Consider the following 23,503-nt stretch of genomic DNA (forward strand, 5'->3'; position numbering starts at 1 on the left):
AATTTCTATTAAGCCACAAAGTCCAAAATTGGGGGTGTTTGAAATGCACTAGTTTCAATCCTGCTAGGCCAAAAAGGGTTTCCACACTGCCTTCATGGCTGGAAACTAAGGGTTACCTCCACTGTGACAGGAAGCCAAGTTCAGCTTCCCAGGAAATCACGAGAATCTTAAAAAATGCATGCTTTCCTGAACAAATAGGTGAAACAGCAAACGCCTGGGACCTTGATAAATTCTTATTGGAATTTATTTGTAGCCTAAATCCTGACTAAAATCTGCCATTCAATTAGTTCTTCCTCAAAATATTGGCAAGTTCTATATTAACTTCCTTGACAATCCAGATGGAACTCAGGTTTGCTTGCCCTGAAAGGCTTCCAATGTTCTTTAAAAAAATTAAATAAAGTTAAGTAAATCCCACATATCCCTTTTTAAGCAGACCCATGTTGCTCAGTCTTCTCCCCACCTTAAATCAATGGTAACGCAATTCAAATGCCTTACAGCTCTGTCTGAGAACTAGTGGAGAGATCAACGCTTTTTATCTTAAGGATTATGGATCGCTACTTGGCCGACTAACACACCCAGCAGCCCACTGGAAATACCACAAAGGGCACACTGTTTCTCCTTCCACCCCTCAGACTTGAGAAAGCAGCATATAAAACTTCACCCCTTCATGTTGTACTTCTTAGCCTGCCTGCCTTGTTTCATACTCTGAACATACCAAGATTTATTAACCTTTACAGTAAAAACAAATAAAATAATGATGAAGTAAAAACACAGTGATGTAAGGGCTGCAGCTAGCACCGTTTATCTGTGGAAATCCAATTAGTGCTCAAGTGGCAGAGATACCTGGAAAAGTGCTCACAATCAAATCAAAAAATGATACAAAAACATTAACCTGATGGCTAAAAACTCCACATTTAAACATTTAAAGTAATAAAGGTGCTTTTATTGAGTATTTTCTATATTTCATTAGGTCCCAAATTGACGAGGAGCCCTAGAGATGCATTTCCTGGGCTTTTGGATCCTTAGACCAAATGCTTGACTTTGTTGTTGTTGTTGTAAAACAAAAAAAGGAAGAGTGTTTCTTGCTAGGATGGCAAACTTCTTTCTGCAGTAGCAACTACAGCAACAATTGCATATGCAGGAAATGCTGAGAAGCCTATGAAGATATTCTTAGATCTGACACATTCATTCTGTACTCACCATGACGTGAGTAGAAATGTTTTAATTACTTTTGCATGTAAGAGTATCTAGATTTACCTCTATTGTCGTGCTCTACCAGGAATCCTTCTCCCAAAGCCATCGCCTCATGTCCCTTGGCTGGCAAAGCGACCATATTGATGAGGCAGTTGCTAGAAAGACAAGTACCCAGTGTGCACATTGATGGTCTCAGAAAAGAAGAACTGAATAAATAATGAGATTAGTCAAGCCCCTAGCAGTTGGGCCCTCAGATTAGGTCTGCTTACAAGACTCACAGAACAATGTCCATGCTCTATCTTTCTGAATACTGTGACTCTGCTCCTTTTTGTCAGCATTAAATTAACTTAAATTTATTAAAAGAGGAATCAGGAGAGAGTTAGTCAATGAACAGAAGACCAAACTTCTGAGTAAAAATTTTCTTCATCTCTCTCAAACCGCAGAATAGGAGACAATAATACTTCATAAGTTTGGGAACACCTAATAGAAGCTTACCCATTGGTTTGCTTGCACTTGCTTACTGTACCAATTTATGCATGCTGTTCTTAAGTTTTAGACAGGAGTTAAATATACACATCCAGAATACACTGCATTAAATGCAAAATAAAATACAGTTATATTCCATTCCAAGGTCAATTAACTGAGTTTTAAGAAAGCTAATTTCCTTGAACTATACAAAAAGTAACTTTATATTTATATTACAGAAAGATTTTTCTATTTTGTGTGTCGTCCGTCTCTTTTTAGAAGTCCAAAAGTCTTTACTGCCTTTCTAGGGAGAAGATTTCATGACAGATCCCTGTGAGGATTTTTACCTAATGCTAATCCTTAACTTCCTTTTTTTGTAATATGAATCCACTGCTCAGAAATAAATTTAAGTCTTAAGAATATCATATGAACAGCTTGGATTGTACTGGGTACCTGAAAAAATAGTTATTTCCTGACTGTTTCACTGGGCTGCTACTCACACTCATATGTTCTGAACTGACTGGCCCTATGTGCAGTATTCTCTTTCTACAGAGAATATTCATGAATTAGCTTTTAGATGCCAAAGAGTATAACCTGTCTTCAGGGAGCAATTTCTACATCTCTAACTTTGGTGCTTAGTGTGTAGGAATTTATAAAGAGGTATGTGATACCTAGAATTTGCACACTGAAATGTAAAATGTTTAAAATAAAAAATTAAGGACAAAACCCCTATATCAAACAGATTAAACACAGCAACGTTTAGATTCCCCTCCTCTCCGTCCCCTGTAATCAACAGGGATGAGAACTGGGTAAGAATCAGTAGTGAGAGACCTCCTGCTCCTGTCTGGAGTATAAAGTGTCCTGGTTTATTATTCTGCATTTGCATGTGGCAGCAAATGTGTAAATGTTTTAATAATACAAAAATCCCAATAGAGTGGAGGAGGAGGATATGAAAGAAAGAAATACAAGGACATTTACTTTCTTGAGAGTGAGACAGAAAGGAAAAGAGAGAAAGAAGATGACACGATAAGGGACAAAGCAAGCTTTCTGGGGTATATCTGGAAAAAGCTAGAAGAGAAATCATTAGGAAGTCTATAGTGCATCTACAGTGATACAGTGCGGATCAATTCATTTAACACTGCCCTGTACATTTACAGAAAAGTACTTTTGATATAATAAAGGCTCATAAACACACAGAAATTGGGTTAGACCTGTTTCGAATTCCTGCCAAACAATGGTTCAGAAAAATGAAGCTCTATTTTAATTAGCTCGACTCAAGAGTGATTTGATAACAGCAGATGCTGTCTGGATGCTTTCAGCTTGATGGGCTCCACATACATGAACTTAAGAGTGGCTTTGATGCAATTAGTGTATCTCTCTCTCCTTTAACATGTGTTAAGCTGAACCAATGGCTTGTGTCTATTTAACATCTTGAACTGGAAGGATATTGACACTCTTCCTCACTCTTCTCCACCTGAGTGGAGCTAAAGCGAAGAGAAGGTGGCTTATTTGGGGCTTATCCATGCTGTTTCAACAACTTGATGACTGAATGGAAAAGGCACCAATACACTACCCACAACATAATATTAAGGTCCTAACATTAGATCTCTTTCTACCACAAAGCACATTTCCTGGCATGTAATATTTACAGCCTTGTTAGCCCCAGTCAAAAAACCTGCCCTATCAATTGCTCCTTCAACTTCTGTCATTTCCTGTAAAAACAAGAGGAACTCAATAATAGTTCCACACACCCCTTTCAGTTCTGTACTCCCAGAAGATCCTCCGTACACAGGCTGTACCTTTAGAGAAGCTTAACTTCCATTCAGTCATGGTACAGCTCTCCCACCTACTGTCCACCATGTTCTTTTAGCAACAACTTCTTCCATTCCTGGAAATATTTGTGCATCGACATCTTAGAGGACCCTTTGCCTTTCTAAAGTGATCTACCTACCTCACTCTGTAGCCATAAAGTACAGGCATTTGCTAAAGGACACATGCAACATAGGAGCTGCTTTAATGCATCAGGGACAAGGCTAATAGGAGGTCTTGATTTGTTAATTATCTGTCAGTTTGTCACAGCTGGGCTGCAAGGAGTGGGTGAGGGGGAATCTTTCTGCTTGGTTCTTTCTCTAAATGCTGAATTAGGCTGTCAAAACCTTCATCCCACCACAAGAGGCTGTGAAAAGAAGAGCCAGACTATCCTTCTCTTCCTCCTTTTCCCAGCAGGATATGCTGCTTCAGATGTCCTACCCTCCCACCATGTCTCTGGAAATGTCTATGGCATATATAAAATGACCTTCACACCATCACACCCTGCCCAGTTTAGTCAAGGGACATTAGCAGACCCGAGCATGATAAATCAGAGAGGAAACCCCAGTGCCAGGGGAGCATGCAAGAGGCATTAATTCTACAGGGAGTCCTAAAGTTGCTACCTGCTTGAATCAGCTATTTCAGAGCAGTGTTTTGGAAGGCAGAAAGCTTGGCACCCCTGTGAGAGCAGACAGATAGATCTACATGGAGTTATAGAGATAAAGAGGTGGAGTAGTGGCAAGATTCCCTTTCTTCTTACATCTTTGCCCCATGTAATCCTCTAAGTAGGGGGGAAGTTCAGGCTGTGAAATGGGATAAAGCATGGAATACCCTCACAGAGACAAAGCTAGAAAAGCAGAAAGCAGGCCATGATATAGCAGTAGAATTTACTATAAATGCTTATGCCTCTTAAATCCAGCTAAATGTGGCCGTTAAGCCATGAGAGCCTAGGGAGAGCCCCACCCACTCTCCTCTGTTTTCCCTGCAGGCCACGTCCAGGGCATCCCATCGCTCAAGTCCTCTCCTCAACAGGCCCTGGATTATGAAAAATCCCCTGCAGGAGCTTCCCACATGCAACAGACACACCCCTTTTCTACCACCAGCGATGCTGCTCCCATCCAGGTGTGGGAGGCTCAAAGTTTATTCCATGTACACAGGGGTACTGCCTGCTTGAGATGGGAAAATTAAGGGCATTCGGCTTGTGATTCAGTGATCACAAGCTATAAAGTCACCTGACCTGGAAAAAAATGACCATGAGCATTCCCCTAGTCCATTGCAACATTAAAAATAAGGCATCTCAAGCTAACGTTTATTTTACACTTATGACAGCCAAGGAGCACATACATATATAGTCAGTACACAAGTTAAATTCTCAAAGCAGTTCTCTTCTGTGGACTATCTTCTGTAGTTTGACAAAACTGGTGCTTCTTATCTTTTGAGTTAGAATCCTTTAAAACGAGCATTTCATTTTCTAGTGTGATCCACCTACCAGTATGCAGCACATGAGCTGTAAGGGTAGAGTAAGAGCTACAATTTCCTCACCTTGTTATTTAGTCCTGAGGACTAAAACAAACAATACAATTTTGCACAGACAGCCCTACCTTCCCCAGATGGGGACTACTGAGAAATCAACTGGGGAAAAAATAACTGTCTTTATCTTTCATCAGGTGAAACTAATAGATCCATTTTGGGGAACATTTGCAGAGCTTGTCCCTGGAAAATAAAATTTGCTAAAGCACTGCTTCTCAAACTTTATGTAAGCTTGACTCCTTTTGCACTCATCTTTTGTGGTGGCTCATCCCACGTTCCTCAGCTGAGATGGCAGCAAGTTCCTTCTGGAAAATTAGAGTTACTGGAATAAAAGCTAACGCTTCAAACTAGGAGGACCAGAACTCCCAACAGCAATTACAAATAGAAAGCTGCTTACTGGCTAGTGACTTTGTGACTTCCTTTGAAGCATTTTGCATCCCTTTGGGGGTTATAACCTAAGTTTGAGAAACACTGCTTTAAGGAACTTAACTATAAAGAGACATAGCATTGGTGATGACAATGTGATGACATAGCATTGATCCCCACCCCACACCTACGTAAGAGTTTAGAAGGAATTTCCCAGCCGGTCCTGGTGGCCTCAGCCCCTTTGCCTTCAAAAGCTCAGCCCTACAGTAAAGCAGACTCATGGGTGTTGAGATGATGCTTGAGATAAAGACCCAGTAGCATCGATATTACAACCAATGCAGCAGTCAGCATTCATTATTCCAAACTACTATAGGGCAAGGCCTGTGTCTCTTAAAACATCTGTGTCTCAATCTTCTGGTCTTTAATAAAATCACCCTCCCAGCCATAGGGTGTAACTGGAATTGTACATACGCATGTGCATGCAAAAACATAAATTCATAAGGAGAGATTCAGGTCCTCATTAAAAAAATGGAATAAATAAGAATTCACCAAGGAATTCTGCCAGAGTCTGATTTCCAGATCTGGTTTTGCTGCATTCTTGCCCACAGCCTGCAGAGTTCTGGGTGCCTCCCTATCCTTCTCCAGCTGCACAGTCCTCTCTTCAAATTCAGACTTCTTGCACCTATAATTACTAGGTGCCCTGTGCCAGGCTCCTTTAATTAACCAACCCAACTCTTCTCCCTTTGGGATCAGACTAAGCTCTTTTTCATTAGTTCCATCATTAGTTCCATCAGTATCTAGGCCTAAGCAGGAGACCTTATACCACTACGTGAGTGGGGCTGTAGGGTGCAAATGACCTCCTAAGCACATGCCTGCAGAACAGGCAAAGAAAGCAAGGCTATGAACCAAGGGGAAATGGCATAAGCGGTTGATACAACCCCTTTCAAACTTAGTAACATCAGCAAAAATGACACAGATCAAAATCCTCAGGAAAATGCCTTGCATGGGGGACCTCGGTGTGCCAGTGAGGTGCTGCTGCAGTGCTGAAGGTGCTTCAATCCAGAGAGCAGTGAGGCAAGAACAGTATAAAACCCCTTACTTATCATTACACAGGAGCCAACCTTGTGATTTTCAGGGCTCCAAGAAAGAGCCAAGTGTTCCTGGAGAGCGCTATTTCCCCAGGCCTCACTCTCTGACACTGTCTTACCAACAGCTAGGATGGAGTCGGAATTACAGGTCCATGCAATGCCCCAGAAGAGGAGGATCCCCACTTCACTGTTGGTACTTAAGACTCCATGTTCCCATCTACCAGGAGAACTAGCAGATGAGAGTCTAAATACTGTCCGAATAGTTCTCTTTCCTACCCTGCATGGTACCACAGAACCTCTCGCAGCAGTTTCTTTAGCATTTATTGGTATTTTACCTTTAGCCAAGATACTTTCATTCTCTGAAGCTGTTTCACCTAATTTCTAGACAAACTGCTGCACGCATGCAAAAAAGAAATGGCAAAATGCACACTGGCCTCTTCTGAACTATGAGATATTCTGCATGTATGTGTTCATGCATGTGGTGGAGAGAGAATGGGAGGTGAAAAGCAAAAGAGCTGGCTAATGTCCTGGGATTTCTTAGGACAGGCGGTCACTGTAGTTGCACAGCTTGACTTCCCCAGAGAGTTTTCTCAAGGAGAAACCAGCCATCGATCTTGGGACACACAACTTCCAGAACCGTTCCTTATCTCAGAACAGCTTCTGCCACGAATTCCTGAATGCGCTTTAATGTTTAAATTATTAAATGCATTAATGTATTTACATTATTCAAGTCTTATGTGCATTTTTCTAAGATAATTTATGTATAAGAGTTTGAATGTCCATGACTGTTAATGTCTACAACCCTTCCTGTTCATTATTGATTCTGGAAGGGAAAAAAAAAGGCAGTGTTTTAATGCCTTATTTTTAATGTATTAAGAGTCTGAATAAGTGCATTCTCTTTTTTCTTTTGTAATTTCATAATTTAAGTAGTGCATTTATTAAACTGACACAGTATGAATTGTGGTGAAGTCTGGCACAGGTCCATGCTGCCAACGCAGCCCAACCGACCATCACGCTACTCTGCAAATCAAGTACAAGCTCAGCTCCTCTTACGCCAGCTTTTACTCCCTACCTGAAATCAGAAGGGACAGAGACTACAAAGAAGTCTTTCTAAAATACATTTTCTTTGCTATTTACATGCCTTTTCTCTGTCATCTCCATTTTAAGCCAGTAAAAGTTTTCTTATGCTATTGATGAACTGTTTGAATGTAAACCTGCTTTTTCAATGAGCTCTGACACATATATGACAGTTAAAAAATTTCTACAGTACCAGTAGCCCAGTAGCTCCAAAGCTCTTCAAAAATCTGAGTATAATTTTGTTGTTTCTATACCTCAGTTGAACACATCAAACCCAAAAATTTGCCCATAGTTTAATGTTCACAGGTAAATTATATGCAGGAATCAGGTCACCTCTACACTTGAACCGCAGCCACTTCTCGAACAGAATGCAACAGCTATTCAGCAGCAGCTGGCCATCTTGCGTGCTACTTTGGGACAAGAATGCTATACCAGGCAACAGAAACTGCAAAAAAATTCAACTAACACACAATAGAGCTGCCTCCGCTCACTCCACCCACACATAAATGGTGTTGTATGGACATGCACTTTATATATATAAATTATCTGTAAATGCCTTAGATGTTTATAGCCAAAAATACTACTTTCAAAGTCCAGTTTTTACTGCCAGACAAATCCACTGCCAGTTGAGCCTACACAGAGCAACAGTGACACCCGATGGCTTTCAGCTTAACCTTCGGACACGCGTTCCCTGCGAGAAGAATCCAGGGGCTCCATTTCCTCTGCCAGTATGGTAGCCCCAACTCAAATCACCTATCAGAACAACTCATCAAGAAGCTGAACTGCAGAGATAGAACTTGCTGTACGTAGGCACTGTATGTAATTATGAGCGTGTGCAGAAGTTTCACAGTACATTCTGCATAATTACAGCCCTGCCTGGCACAGTTGCCAGTGCGAGCATGAACACACACGCACACACATAATGTATGCACAATATTGTGCATATGGACTTGGGAAAAGACAGAGAACAGTGAAAGTTGCTGGCTGTTGTTTTAAGAGCTGACTCTGCCATTTCTAAGGTTAAGTTTGTGTTTTTTTGCTACTCATTACCATTCTTTAACTGTTACAATTTATATCAGCATATAATGTTAAATAATTACAGGGAGCGGAGCTCACTCTAGCGAGGATATAAATGCGCTGTGGGATTCTACAGATTTAAACAAATAACACTCACAGCAGGGGGTGAGCAGATGAATTAGCATTAATATCCTGCCTGGGAGATCCCAGTGCAGTGTTATGGCTTAAATACAGATCTTTCTGTAACAGTCAATATGACAGCTACTAGCAATACAGCCCGGCACATTCACTAGTCAATATAGCAGCTGCAGCTAAAAGAATGCCCTTGTAATAATCCATACAGCAGCCAGTTAAAATAAATAACTTCCCTTTAACAGTCTATATCGCAGCCAACTGCATTAAAACCTTTCCTTTTAAGGTCTATACAATAGGCAGCTAAATGGAAAAATTGGCATCCTTCTTGGCAGCTTCAGAGGGAAGTCAAGCATCAAATGGGCTAGAGACTGAATTCTCCTCTCATCTCGTGGGGGACGAAGGGGTCCCGTCCATATCATGCTGGTGGGAATCCTACAATGCTATCATAGCTTGCAGTTTAAGTTTTGTGAGAAGATGATTTAAGTCTCCAAAGCCATCACTTCACTTTCACAAGCAATTACATTCACTTTAAAAAATAAATACCAAAAACTATTTCTTTCCTGATCAAAATAACGAATCAGGTAGACCACAGCTGTCCAGGAGTAGCCAGCACACATATCCATATTTCCTCAGAGTAATGGCAATATGCTTTTCCTAGCACTTTTACCATTAGAGGGATGCCCCATCTCAATCTAAAAACAGAACCCAAACTTGAACTCTCTCTTTTAAATCAAGTAGCTGCTTCTTTACTCTCTGACAAGAAGCAACAGGCTGAGGTAGGCTAGGAGTCCACCTCCCTTAGACTATACCACGGCCCTTCATTTTGCAATAGCAATTGCAAAAGGCCATAATAAAAATCATGATAGAAATGGTTACAAAGCATCCAAACCTGAAAACTGAACAGGAGGACAACCCATGACCACGATGAATTCTGTCCTAAGGCCACTACATACAGTTTTTATATCTAGGGTCAAATTCTGTTCTCATATATATAGATTTTATACTGGTGCAACTCCATTCTTCTGTGATAGAGTGGCTGTAGATTTACACTGTGAATTAACTGACCTGCGAAACAAACCTGTAGAACTTCCACAAATTAAAACAACGCTTCTTGAGGCAAATTAGAAAGTAAAACACAAAAAATTCATAAAGCACTTAATACTGAGTTTCTAGTTTACAAACTGTTGTACATGTAGTAATAAATTTCTAGAAAATGAAATGTGTACATATTTTCGTATCTTCCATACTGCTAAGAGATTTTATTGACAGGGAATTCTGCCACTAAAAAACTAGATTCACCAGCTTCTTATAGAAGAAAGCAAATAGATGACAATTTTGTTAGAATTTGGAATGATAATGCAGGAACGGCATTTATTCTTTAAAACTCTACAAATGAAAAACATCTGCCTGCTTTCTTTTTAAGAAACCTGTCCCTTTGGGTATATATTAAAAATCATAAACATAAACCAGGGGCCTACAATCCCACCAGATGTTTGGCACCTGGAGCCTTTTCAAGTAATTGATCAAGAAAATAAATATTTTTTTCAGGTAACAGGAAAAAATTATCTCTAAAATCTTTTGCATTGTCAATGCTTTAATTTATTTTATCTCCGATTTTAAGGGAAGGCTGCAGCTACAAACACATTCCATCTTATAACCTCCCAAATTAAAAATAAATACACACCACCCCTACTCCAGAAGTCATGGTTTGAAGCTTTGACCATATTTTGCAAAATGACAGTTATTAAAAACAACAAACATGCATCGCAGTGAGTCATCTGGTTTCCAACTTCTGAGTCAAAAGGGGCTGATTCCACACAAACTGAAACCTGGCTCTCTGACTACTTGCATGTTTAACGATTTGTATCTCTGCACCACAGCTTCAGAACAGGATGTGGAAGAAAAGAATGAAAAGGAGATGGGAGAAAGGGGAGGGGAGGGGAAGAGAAAAAACACTTCTTTACTGGTCCCAGTGTCATTGCAAATAAAGACCACGTCAAGATTTAAACCATAATAATGGAAAGGCTATAAAGGTCCCTGCTATAATGTTTCCTCTGATATTCCCTTTCATAAATGCTCTCTTTATGTTGCATGCTTTGCAATAATACATGTAATGTTTGTGAACTAGCCCCGCTGGGGAAGCTGTATCATATGAAGCTTCACAGAATACAACATTAGAAGCTAAACAATTCATTTACCAGTTCCTCAACTTTTGTTAGCTGCACCTATCTTCTTCAAGAGAATGCAACAAACATGAGGAGACAAGTAATCTAAAGCAACCTCCAAATACGTTTAGGTGGAAACAGATCTGTATGTACCAGCTCACGGACATGCAGTACAGAGTTACCTCTTCCTCCAATGCAATACCTTTCTGGTACTAACTGAGACTAAAAGCCTCTTCGCAGATCCTACATGTCTAAGCAAGAACCCCGGACTTGTTCACAGCTATGCCAATCGGATCGATAGCACCCTGAGCTTCCTCTTGGCAGAGAGGGTGAAGAACATCAGTGCCAAGAATATCTGCACAGCAGACACAGCACTGTGAGCCTCCCAATGGCAGTGCATAAACACATGTGCATGGGCTACTGGTTGCAACACCTCTTCATTTTGCAGGTGGCATAGCAAGACCCATTCAGTCCAGGTAACACACCTGCATGGAGCTCAGCTCTGCCTCCCCAGAAGGAATGACCATCAGCAGCCTGAAGCACCTGCATGCCTGGCAAGAGAAGTATAGAGCAGAACACCACCTCTGAAAGAATTTAGTGTCAGACTGGAATCCCACGGGGCTTTAGCACAGAGTTTCCCAAGTGACCTTATACCACTGTGTTGAAGCACACTGGGTGCTTGGTAGCTAACCATTGGAGTGAGAACTAAGTCCATCTTTATGGGATTGTGGCAACCTGATGTTGAGAAAGGGGTTGTTGAAAAGAGAGTGTCAGGGGGTGGGGGGGTGGGTTCATCTCAGTCTTGACTGTAATTCTCAATCACTGCACAGAAAGTATTTATATCCTGTTGGCAGCATGTGTAACCAATCCGACTCTTCGTGTCAGAGCTGTCAATTATGAGCTTGACTTATGAGGAAAGATTAAATGAGCTAAATATGGCTTAGCTTGGCTAAGAGACCAGGATGGGGGTGGGGGAAAGGAGAAATGATGTGATAAGTGTCTGCAAACATCTGAAGGGTGCAGATGCTTAAGGAGGAAAGGAATCACTTAGGGTGGCACACAAAACAAACAGGAGAAGCAAGCTGCAAGGAAGACACAGGAAATTCTCACTGTTAGGAGGGAAACTCCGTTCCAGCAAGATGTACTCTGCTGTAGAATTGTGTCCCAAGGAATACCATCAGTCAGGCCACTCAGATGCTTGACAAAACACTAGGAAGTTGACAGCAGAGTAAATCCTGCTCTGACCAAAAGATAGAACAGGTAACATTAAAAAAGGGGGCATATTGTGAATGTGGCTGATGATATGAAGCGCTCTCTGTTCCTTCTCTCCAGCTGTAAAATCCTTTTACTAAAAAACTATGCATATTTTCCTTGTTACTTTTCCAGAAAGGCAATTGTCAAAGTAGCAGTGGTGTGTTATGGGACCACAACTGGGAAGAGGACATGGTCTGTACAATTATAACCAGGAGAAGGTTATGTAAACACACATACAAAACCAAAACAGAAAAACTCCTATTAGCATGTTTGGAAGGACTAGCAATGTAAGTGACACATGGAGAAATACAAGAAACATGAAAGGCAGGGGAAGTCTCTTCTCCATTAAGTTGTTTAGGAACGCCAAATCTAAGAATTATACCAACTCTAAACTTGCTAGTTTGGCAAACCTTGGTTCTGAAGGTGCTGGCATCAGAAGTATCCGAAGGATATATTCCTGTACATCAAAGGTGGGGAAGGGTCTTTCAAGTTCTTGAATAAGCCATTCCACCTTTTGTGCCCCAGCTACCTTACTTTCTAATGCAATGAAGATGCAACATATCCTTTGCTCTGAGGCACAACAGAGATACTGCAGACATTGCAATTTTTTTCTTACGGCATGATCTCCCAGGTAAAAGTAGGGGGAAGCCAAGAATTAAAGAAAGTTACCACGTGTAGGCAATTATAAGCTTGTAAGAATCACTAGCTGTCACTAGACTCTCTGATTATGGTAACAATGACACTGGCAGCATCTGGACACAGGCAAAATGAGTCCAACTGCTCAGTGGATATAGAGGTAGGAGAGGAATTAGGAATCTCTAGGAACACTTTCCAGGTTAGGAATTCAATAATGTGGAGTCAAGAGGCACTCCAAAGAACAAGTCTCCTGCATAAAGTTATTTCAAGAAGCTAAAAAGGCAGGCACTCCTGTGAAGTTCTTGAGCTTCTCCCTCCTCTCCCTAAGCAGAAAGAACTGTGGGCAATTGCTGCCCTCTACAAGCTGTTCTGCACATAGCATATTTTCCACACACATGTAGCTGAAATGATACTATTATCTCACCTTGATCCCATAACCCATCATTACCGAAGTGCACACTGTGCAGGCACCTCCTTGCTGTGTGCTGTCACCTGTTTGAAATTAATAGGTACCCTTTCCAACAGCTGGGATGCACACAGCAAAGCGCTCCCGATCTTTCTGAGCTGGCAAAGAGCTGGGCAGCCAACCAATACAGAGCAGACATCTACAGCAAAGTGGGCCATGATTTGTAAAAAGCTGTTTGTAGGTGTAGCACATTTAGACCTCCAAAACATCACGTGAACATAAACAAACAAAAAAAATCATTTTTTTCAAGAAGAAAATACCAAGTAATGTTAAATATTTCCTAACTGTGGGCCAGTGTTTTTTTCCAATGTCACAAAGCACTGTAGCTTCCATTTCACCTTCAGTGAGAGGTCTGGGATCTCTGGAAGTCATATCATACCTAACACTAAAAAAGATTCTAACCTAACTCCTAGTACTTCAATTGCCTTGCATGTTTTGTAAAGAACAACTCAGAGTATTACAACTATTTGAAAATCATCTTAAAAGTCTTCTGACCAGTAATGCTAGTTTGTCTGAAAAGCAAGTAGGAATCACTTTCAGAGCTCTCTTCTGCAGAAGTGCACAGAAAAGATTATAAGCTGCTAACTCACCACACTGTTAGTAATAGAAAATGACTGTACCTATCCTAGTTGTTATGCTGCCTCACCCACCGGCTCTAAAGTGTCATTTTACCTGTAAGCTCTCAGGGACAGGCAAAGCCATTATTACATTTTGTACAGTCTGATAGAGTCTTAACCTGCTTTGGCCTGTAACTACTGCAAAGTTTCTCACTTTCTTTCACCAACAAATAATGCTACAACAGAAGTTATATCCCAAACTATTACAGTCTACTCTCTTTTATAATTGGGATTTCAAGGAATTCCAAGAAAACTTTCCTCAGTTTTTGACCCAGTTAAATTGACCTCAGATAGGCAATTTAACTTGACATGACAGTGTTCCTTTAACTATGCTCTGTAAGTAAATTTGCATCTGTGTGCTTTGCACATAGCTAAATCAACAGAGTAAAAGGAATTGACAGATTAAGCGAGTACACTTTGCATGAACAACAAAAGAAGTCAACGAATGTGCAGAAGCAAAAGACAAAAACAGGCAAAAAAACAGTAATCTCAAAGTTATCGGACGGTCAAACACAAGACAGCTCTGCTTAGTAAATCGGAATTCTCTCTGCAGCAAACCAAAGGATATCGAGTAAGGCAGTCACACACCTCCGGCTCCCTTTTCCAGGCCAAATACAACCAAAATCTGCATGGCAATTGCCCTGAACAGCCTGATGGAATTATTGTCTAGTGCTGGGAATCCACAGCAACACATTCAGGACCTCCCCAAACAAACTGAAGCATTACCACACCACTAGGGTTAGTGCCTGTACCAGAGGTCACAAAGCTGATAGTCTCTCTCTCCCCCTACTGCTGATGGTGGTAAATTATCCTGACTAGTGTTTCACTGGGGGCTCTAAGTTAGCTGCCCACTGACTTGGGCTGTCTGGAAATCCCCTCTGGATAGATTTACTTTTAGAGAATCGTTCAGTGTAGGCCACCACTCTGAAAAAACCCTTTGTGGCAGACAGAAAATTTGTACAGTAAACAGGTATAAATCTTGTCTTAAACAATAAAGGGTGAGAAAACAGAAAGCAAAAGTGTGATGGGGGATGTCCCTCCAGTACACTCCAGTCCCCCGCATCATTTCTGGAAACAGAAGTCCTTCTGAAAAATAAATCACATTTTATGCAAATCTAGACTGATCTTTGAACATCAAAAGAAAAGATAAGGATACTTCACGGTATCCCTTGCATAAGAATGTGTTCCAGAAATCAAAGTATGAGGTTTTCAGCGAAAATATCTTTCTTGTCTTCATTTCAAACTACTTCAGTCCAACAAGAATCCTCAAAAAGTTCCCATTTTCTGTAGGGTTTGATAGGGCAGGAACAGCATCTACTACTTTGTAAGAAGAGGGATGTGGATTCTCAACCTGTCCAAAGATTTGTTCATAAAAAGCGGATTCTCAGTACTCTTAACAAACATTAGTCCCAACAAGCTCTCTCAAATCTCGTGACACAGTTCTGTAACCTCCCCTCATTCCCATTCATGGTTTTGTTCACACGGTTGAAGACAACGGTATTGTTGGTGTTAGGCTACGTCAACTTCTAATTACAACAGTTAGAGCTAAAAGTAGTCAAAATCTCAATTGCAAAGCTCTTTCCTCAAAAACCTAAATGAAATTGTCTTTAGCCATAGTCTACTTAAGAGGAAGCTTAAAAGAATAGATGAGTTTGAAAAGGAGGCAATGAAACAGAAAGGATCTAATGATCCTGTTGTCTGTCACTAAATTCTAAGCACCCAACTCTGGCAGCTGAGAGAAGGGTAAGTAAATCTGACCAGTTTGTTTCAAAAGTTTTATCCATTATAAAAGCATATAACAAATTTTACTGGTTTACTTCCAAGGAAACCTAGTAACTGAACACAAAAAAATGTAGAGGAACTAAATATGGCCATAACCAAGCCCCAACACCATTTCTTCAATCTGACATCTCAACTGATGGTTCAGGAAATCAAACATAGATACAAACACCAAATGTGTTCAGCATGGACATATTGACTGACGTGACTTTGTGCTTGTGGATACACGATGGGCATAGAAATGTCAAGTCTTGTTTCTGCTCTCCATTTTTTTTCATTATTCCTCAACCACCAGAAAAGTAGTCAAAACCAGAAAAAGGATGAACTAAAGAAGCAGCAGTATACCACAGTCACTTTTTAAAAAATGTATTACACAGGCTAGAGACTTTTCCAAAGATATAAAAGGGGCAGAATTAAGCCTCTCAAATAGAAATGACCTCATTTACAAGGCCAACAGACTAGGTCTCACACCTATACCACCAACTTGCTGGATGAACCTGGCTAAACAGTTAACCTGTATATCCCAATTGGCTTTTCTAGAAATGGAGATAACACAGACATATTCCTTGAACACGATAATTAATGTCTGCCGTGTACCCTATAAAGTTTGCACAAAAAGCGGAGTTAAAAGTATTCTGGCCATTATCATGACCCCTCAAAATTTTAAAATTGGTTTAACAAAGGGTGCAGAACAGCCATGAGGGTTCCAGCACACTTGTTACCTTGTAGCTTTTGGCAGCATGTAAAGAAGGGAATAAAATGTCCATATTTCAGTGGTAACTGCTATATTCTGCAGCAAGAAACAGAAAGAAGCAGCACATGCTAAAAATAAAACAAGAAAAGTTAAATAATCCTGCAGAAGAAAATTCCCTGCTTCTCATACCATGATCCAGAGATTTTGTAACTTAGTGAGAAACTAAACTAAGAGAGTGTTTCACATTTACAACCAGTACTTTTATATTTACAACTCATACTTCTTCCAGACACCAAGCACTGGCAAGGGAATGAGTATGTTTTGTGGCAGGAAAAGGAAAAAAAACAACAAACAGAGCATGTGGAAAGGCCTCGCTTATAAGCTCTGCTTCCTTAGGATTTTCCTCCAACCCAGGCTCATGTAAGGGGCAATCATATGTATAACCTTCCTAGCTGTAATTTAGACTGCAGCAGATTCAGCAGAAGCAAAGGCGAACAACAAACATATTCAAGCTCTTGAACACATCTCAAAAGCAGCACGGTATGGTTAAAAAGCTACACGACACTGCTAGGGAGAGACAAAACAAGCTAAAAGGAGAAGCAGAAAAGACAACATAATTACACTAAAAAGAGAAATTAGACCAAAGAAACAAAGACACAAGAAGAAAGAGGGATTTTCTAATGCTTTAACCTCACAGAAAGGGGTTTTGTCCTATGTGGTTACATCTTTCACACATCCCAGGACTTTGAGTGGCTGCAAAAAGACAAACCTATTCCAATTCCACAAGTGTTCAGAGGATTATCAGAGGTGGCTGCACATACAAGCAGAAAGGGATGCAGCAGTGTTCACTGATAAGCTGGACTCAAGGAGAAGCTGATCCCGCACTGACGATGACAAACGTGGCTGTAAACAGCAGCAGAGCGAGATGCTGACACTCTGCTAACACAAGGTTACACTTCCCACTATGGAGCTACATGGCAAATTTTAATGGGCCAAGACCGACAGCTAGGGAAATGAGTGTCCGCTCTCTGCTGCAAAAATTATAGCTTTTCCCATCCCCCTCCAACTCATTCTCCACTGTCAGTACTATAACACAATGACCTCTTATTAGGGAGTATTTTTCAGTTGGGACAGTTTATTGTAAGGACACTGGATAACTCAAGGGATTAATGGCATGGACATGGAGTCCCTTATCTCTAGTTTGGTAGTTCAAAACATCAAAAGTGGGTTAAAGAAAGAGCAATTAGGAGTGTGACATGAGTTTGTAGGGCTCCATTCTGAAGGCCTCAGTAAGGCCATAAGCCTTAGCAAGGTATGCTCTGAAAGCCTAAAATGCAGGACACAATATGATGTGTCAGACCGCATCTGCTACATGATCTTGCAGAATGCTTAAGTCCTCTTGCAAACAACTAGAAATCATTGCTTCTTCTGGATTCCTATTGAAAGCAGCAGGCTGTGCGAGTACGGCACACACAGAAGACAGTGCCACTGAGCACAGAGCAGAAGGTATGTAGCACCTTGCAGGATACTGTGCCCATTAGAATCACAAATACAATACAAAACCAGTTTGAGCCAACAATGACATCTGCTGATAAAATGCAAGATGTTTTAATTTTATTGCTTTCTCATACTTGTGCATAACACCTCTGATATGTTCCAAACAGGTCTCACGTCCTATGAAGCACTGAGTACTTTGAGTCACCAATTAAGTCAAAAAAGGTAAGGGAGTACAGAGCAGAATTTGGTCATGAGACTCTTTTCTCCCTCCTCTGGATTCAGTACGTCTTCTTCAACTGCTCAACACCAGATTTGAAGACAGCAATGATATACTTGGCTCTATATGGGAAAGCCATGTGCTCATTTGTTGGATTCATGCCATAGTTTGTTCTGGTGTTTCCGTAAACATTTTTATGACATGGCGCCATGTGCCTACAAGTCTGCTTTATGGACCGAGATCTACTGCATGCATTAGAAGGGAGCACGCATGATCCTGGCTACAGAGAAGCCACAGTAGTGTGGTGGAAGTTAGGTCATCTGGCTCACAGAACTGAACTGCTCATTTAATAAGGTTCTACAGATACTCAGCTGGAAGCAATAATGACTCCTAAGTAAACGTGACAGAGAGTCTGAGAGTTTAATATAAAAAAAAATAATAATGAAAAAACAAGGAGAAAACCTCCACCTTTCAAAGGGCTCTAATTAGCTCAAATGCAAGACTCACCATTGTGAGAGTGAAGTTTATGTTGGAGTTCTTTCAATTTATAAATATTGAGTTGGAGTTCTTTCAATTTATAAATATTTTTATAGGGTAGAGAAATATAGCGAAAGATACACCTATAGAGAAATACACACAACTGCTATGTGCTTCCTCTGAGCAATTCTTCAGCTGCATATACAGTAAGAAATTAATTAAATCAAAGGAAATATTGGAATTTGCCTTGAGAAAGAGAACAAACTGTTGACCAGCAGAGGCTGTGATGATCTGCTGCCTGCTATGACCTTCTGGGGGGGTGTCCAACCCCCAAAATGCCAAGCCACCAAATCCATCACAAAGCACATGGTGTCAATAACAACTCCAGGTAGTCTCATGTACAGATGTCTGTGCAATTAAGGGATGGCACAGTGTTAGTAGACTAGAGAGATTTTCACTGCAGAGCTTAACAGAATTCACAAACATTTCACTGGATGCGCTTTACTGACCCTTCCCAGTTCAGAGTCTTTACTTGCATCTCCCTCCTTCAAAAATTATCTCCTGAGTTCTCCAGATAAGAGTTACAAGGTAAAAATACTTTGATGTAGCCAGTGCCACGCCGTTATGGAACGTATTTGAGTCTTCTCACTGCAAACCGCTTGTATTCACTATGATCACCAAATGAAAACCAGAGAAGAAACTCATTAAGAGATTTGTATATTTAGGACAATAACATGGGCTAAGAATTTTGGCAAGTTTTTGACTGAGTTATAGATGGCTGAAGAGGAAGGAAAAAAAGAAAAAGGTGGTTGTAAAAAAAATATACTGCAGCTCCAGAGAGAGGTGGCTTACTTCCCATTTGGTGTCACCATAAAAATGAAAACAAAATAGGGTTCTCTTAGTTATCCTCATGCACAAAAAAATCCAAGAGCTCTTTCCAAAATGGTTATAGAGTGAAAAACATTGGATCATATGCACTGCCAGCTGCTAGAGACTTCTAAGCTCACTCTGAGTGCATCTGAAAATAAAGACAGCTTGAATGAGGTCTCTGAGCAGCACAGAGTTTTTATTTTTTTATTATTGGACAATAGCACTATGAATCTCAATTCAAATTATGCTGCACAGGTCTTTCTTCAGACTCCTTACTACATAAGCACTTATCAAGAGAGTACATTGCACACACTAAGGACAGGCAGCCTGTGCACAAGGACAACTCAGTGGCCTAGGTGACCTGTGTCTAACCCCAGAAAGACATGAGGTTATGGCTATAGGTCAGAATTCAGAGGTCAACATCAGGACAACACCTTTTTCACAAAGCACCAGCTCCTTAGAAAAGCAAAACAATGGATGCAAAATGATGCAAAGAGAACAACTCATGTATATTATCAGCAAGAAATGACATGAAGAACTTACCAGTGGCTCCCGAGACGGTGCATTTTCAGTTGCAGGGCAGGAGCCGGCCTGTAAAGCAAAAAGAGTGAGGTTACATTGCCACCTGATGGACATAATTAGAAATACTTGTCTGTTAAGACCGCTCTTCCTATGAGCAGCATTTAGGCAGACACACTTGTTTCTGCTATCAATAGCAGTGACGAAGATAAAAAGGTCAGAATCACAGAGAACAAAATGGGTTCCAGCAGTCCCCATTTAAAACAACAGAATTCACAGAATCTGCAGAACTTGCTTTAAGGAGCCAGCAGTGAAAAGCCAGAGAGACTACCGAGAGATGTCATGAAAGAGATGTTCACCCTAACTCAAATTCTGAAATACATGGCGCAGTGAAAATCACAGCATGAAACTGGGACTCCCTTTGCTAAACTCTTGGTGGCAACACTTGTCACACCACATGGTGTAAGACAGAATATCTTCATCATATATGAACTGAGGATGATAACTTGCTCAAACTCAAAGGGACCTGATGAGTACTTGACATCTGCAAAGAATTTTGCAGTAGTATAGGGAAGAAATGCTGCAGAAGCCCAAAGTACTTCTGTTGAAGTAGATGCAAAGGTACCTCATTCTGATTCCATGGTTCACTTTCTCCCTCTAGAAGGACTAAACTTAACTTGACACCGAGCTTCTCCCATTTCCATGATCCAATAATGCACCATTTGTTTCCTGCACTATTCTTCTCAAGATCTCAGAACAGCTTTTTAACTAAACCTCACAATATGTCAGCAATGCCAGTACCATCCTTGCTTCCCACACATAATCAAGAAACGTAGTTTTAGGGCAGATGCTGAACACCTCACTTTCCACACTAGGAAAGGGTGGTATGCAGGAGAAAAGTGAAACTATTGTGACTAAAGCAGGACAGCAAGCCAAATATTGGACTAGACTTAAAATTCAGGAGCTTCCACCCTCCAGAGTCACCTGCAGTTTTGCTCATATTCACTCACTCATCAAGAACAGACATAACATTTTAGCATAGTCCCACGTTTTACAGATTTACTATCTGGGCTTTTCTTCACTGCCAGATAAAGCAGTTTGAGCTCTGTGTAACTAGCATATGTCAGCGCTCCCAAGATAGAGACACATAAGTTTTACCATAAAATAAACTTATCTTCATCAATCAGATGGACTCACATGATGGTCTAAACAATATCACCTTCACTGTGTTTTTTTTAATCTTGGGAGAGATGATGCAAACCGGTTACCTCAATGGTAAAAAAAATATGCACTTTTATTAGTAATGAAGACAAGTTTTGAAGCTCAGAAGAAAAATGATCCTATTCATTGAATATAGGGAAAGATAAAACTTTCAAGTGACAGCGTAGAAGTCTGACTTTTTGTCCTCCAACTGTATTCATCACTTTTATGCAATATGACACACCTTCAAAGTATCTCAAGATTTTTTTCCCCATCTACAAAGTAGGCAAAAAATATAGCTAAAAATAAGTATTTACCACAAGGGGGTGCCAGAAACTCAAATATACTGCAACTCATGTGCTTCTAGACATAAGCCTCATCACCAGGGCCCAGCCAGATCTCACAGCTAGGCAGTGATCTCTAGAGAGGCCCTTAGGCTCTTCACGTGCAGTCATCACCGTTTTTGTTATTCCACTATATATCTGCAAAAATTTCAGTCACTAAGAATTCACTTGACATAACCACCACCAATATCCGCTTCAACACCATACTGGAAGTCACTCTGCCCCGTCTGTCTGCAGTGGAGGCAATTCTATGTAATACCAAGTAAAAAGCACCTCTCTCTACCTTGTCACTGGCTTCCTGCTTTTATATGCATTGTTATACATTATCTGGTGTCAAATTTTCTATAGCTGGATGAAAGAAAAATAATGAACAGTCTCAAGATCCATCCATTCCTCCAAAAATAAGGAAAACGTAAGAGAATCAACACAAGAATATGGCTTGCACGATTTATTAATAAGTTAACTGAACCTGTTTAGGTTGTGGATAAACTTATTTGGTGCATATGCTCTATTTCATTTCTTCAGTCAAACCCCAGGACTAACCCAGGTATCTTACTAAGGCTAATACTCTAAAATATTGGGGCCTGGTTCATAACACACTGAAGTCAAAGACAAGATACCCATTAAATTCAGCTAGTACAGGGTCAGAACTGCTTAGAAGAGCAGCACAGATAAAATTCCTGTTGAATACTTCAAAAAAGTACCTATAGCTGTTCACTACCATTTCCATGGAATTGTTCCATCAAGCCACTTGCATGAAGTGCTGAGTTTTCTAAGAATATATGCATTTTGTTCTTCTGTAGCATGTGCCAAGGAAAATTCAAAGCATTTTAACCACTTAAACTGACTTTGCAAAGAGAAAAACTACAGATGTGCAGTACAAACAGTAAAGTCACAAAGGCACAAAGAAAGAAAGAAATCACCACAGAATTCATATCCTCAGAAAATTCCCAGATCTTGTACATCCTGCCCTAAGGAGCTGCACTAGCATTTACGGGCTCTCACTCCACACAAAATTTGGCCAACCTGGGAAACTGCCCAAAGAAGGATTTGAAGTGAAGCCTAGGTTACTATCAGAAAATTTAAATTGACAGGTAAGAATCTTGATCCTGAAGACAAACACTCAAAAAATCTGACACGTGCTTGTACATAACCTGATGACATATGTATGATTAGTATGGTACTTTGCCTGCATTGTCCAAAGATACCGATGTTTTAAATGAGATCTGCATCTTTTTTCCTGCAAGATTTCCAAGTAACAGCAAAGGAACTAGTCTTATAAGGTAGGGGACAGTAACCATCCAGAACATCATAGCTCTAAGACAAGTCAGCAAAGAGTCCCTCCTTTCCATGCGATGGCTGTCCAACAGCCTGTACTTAATGAAAACAATGGACATCATGGTCTAGAGACCACTTATCTTTACCATAAACCACCTTTAAAGGCAGAGAATCCAGATGCTTAAAAGTCAAGAGCTACAGGCAAGTGGGGAGGAAAATTTACCTATGTATAGATTAACAATACAACTAGGGAATTAAGTCTAACAAATCCAGCATCTTTCAACATCTTTACACTCCTTTTTCTCAGTCTCTTTCATTAAATTTATAGGTACTCTCTTTTTACCATAGTAAGCCTTCCCGTGTTATAGACAGACAGAAGAATCCCACTTACAGAATCCACTCCGCCTATCCTACCTCAGTGGCTGCGCTGCCATTTTGGTACCAAGTCAAATTCAGGCATTGACATGAGCAGTTTCAAGCCTTTCATTACGCACAGACCAGCTACGTACTGACTTCCAGGCTACAGGATTCTCAGCTCCTGCACATAATTGTACAGATAACTGGGTATCATTTTGTGCCCCAAACTAAGCAGCTGGGAAAAAAATTTGAAATATACATATAAACCAACAACACTACTGCCAATTAATATTGAAGAATTTCAATTTCTCTCACGCTACGGGGATTTACAGTTAAACGGAATACCAGAGGACTGGGCTGCCGGCTGGCTGAGCAAGAAGACTCACCAAGTATGTTGCCAAAGTACTCAGCATCAATGAAATACTGATAGCCAAGAAAAACCAGAAATCAGT

The 23,503-nt window shown here is 40.5% G+C and overlaps 1 protein-coding gene across 1 annotated transcript in view; it reads right to left on the minus strand.

Moving 5' to 3' along the window:
* PEX14 (peroxisomal biogenesis factor 14) overlaps positions 1-23,503 on the minus strand; it is a 79,469-nt gene that overhangs the window by 52,419 nt on the left and 3,547 nt on the right. The window contains exon 2 of the mRNA XM_075114422.1: positions 19,897-19,944. Coding sequence (XP_074970523.1) covers positions 19,897-19,944 — 48 coding nt within the window. The remainder of the gene's footprint in view (positions 1-19,896; positions 19,945-23,503) is intronic.

This window comes from Phalacrocorax aristotelis, chromosome 19 (assembly GCF_949628215.1).
Source record: "Phalacrocorax aristotelis chromosome 19, bGulAri2.1, whole genome shotgun sequence".
NCBI classification, from domain to species: Eukaryota; Metazoa; Chordata; class Aves; order Suliformes; family Phalacrocoracidae; genus Phalacrocorax; species Phalacrocorax aristotelis.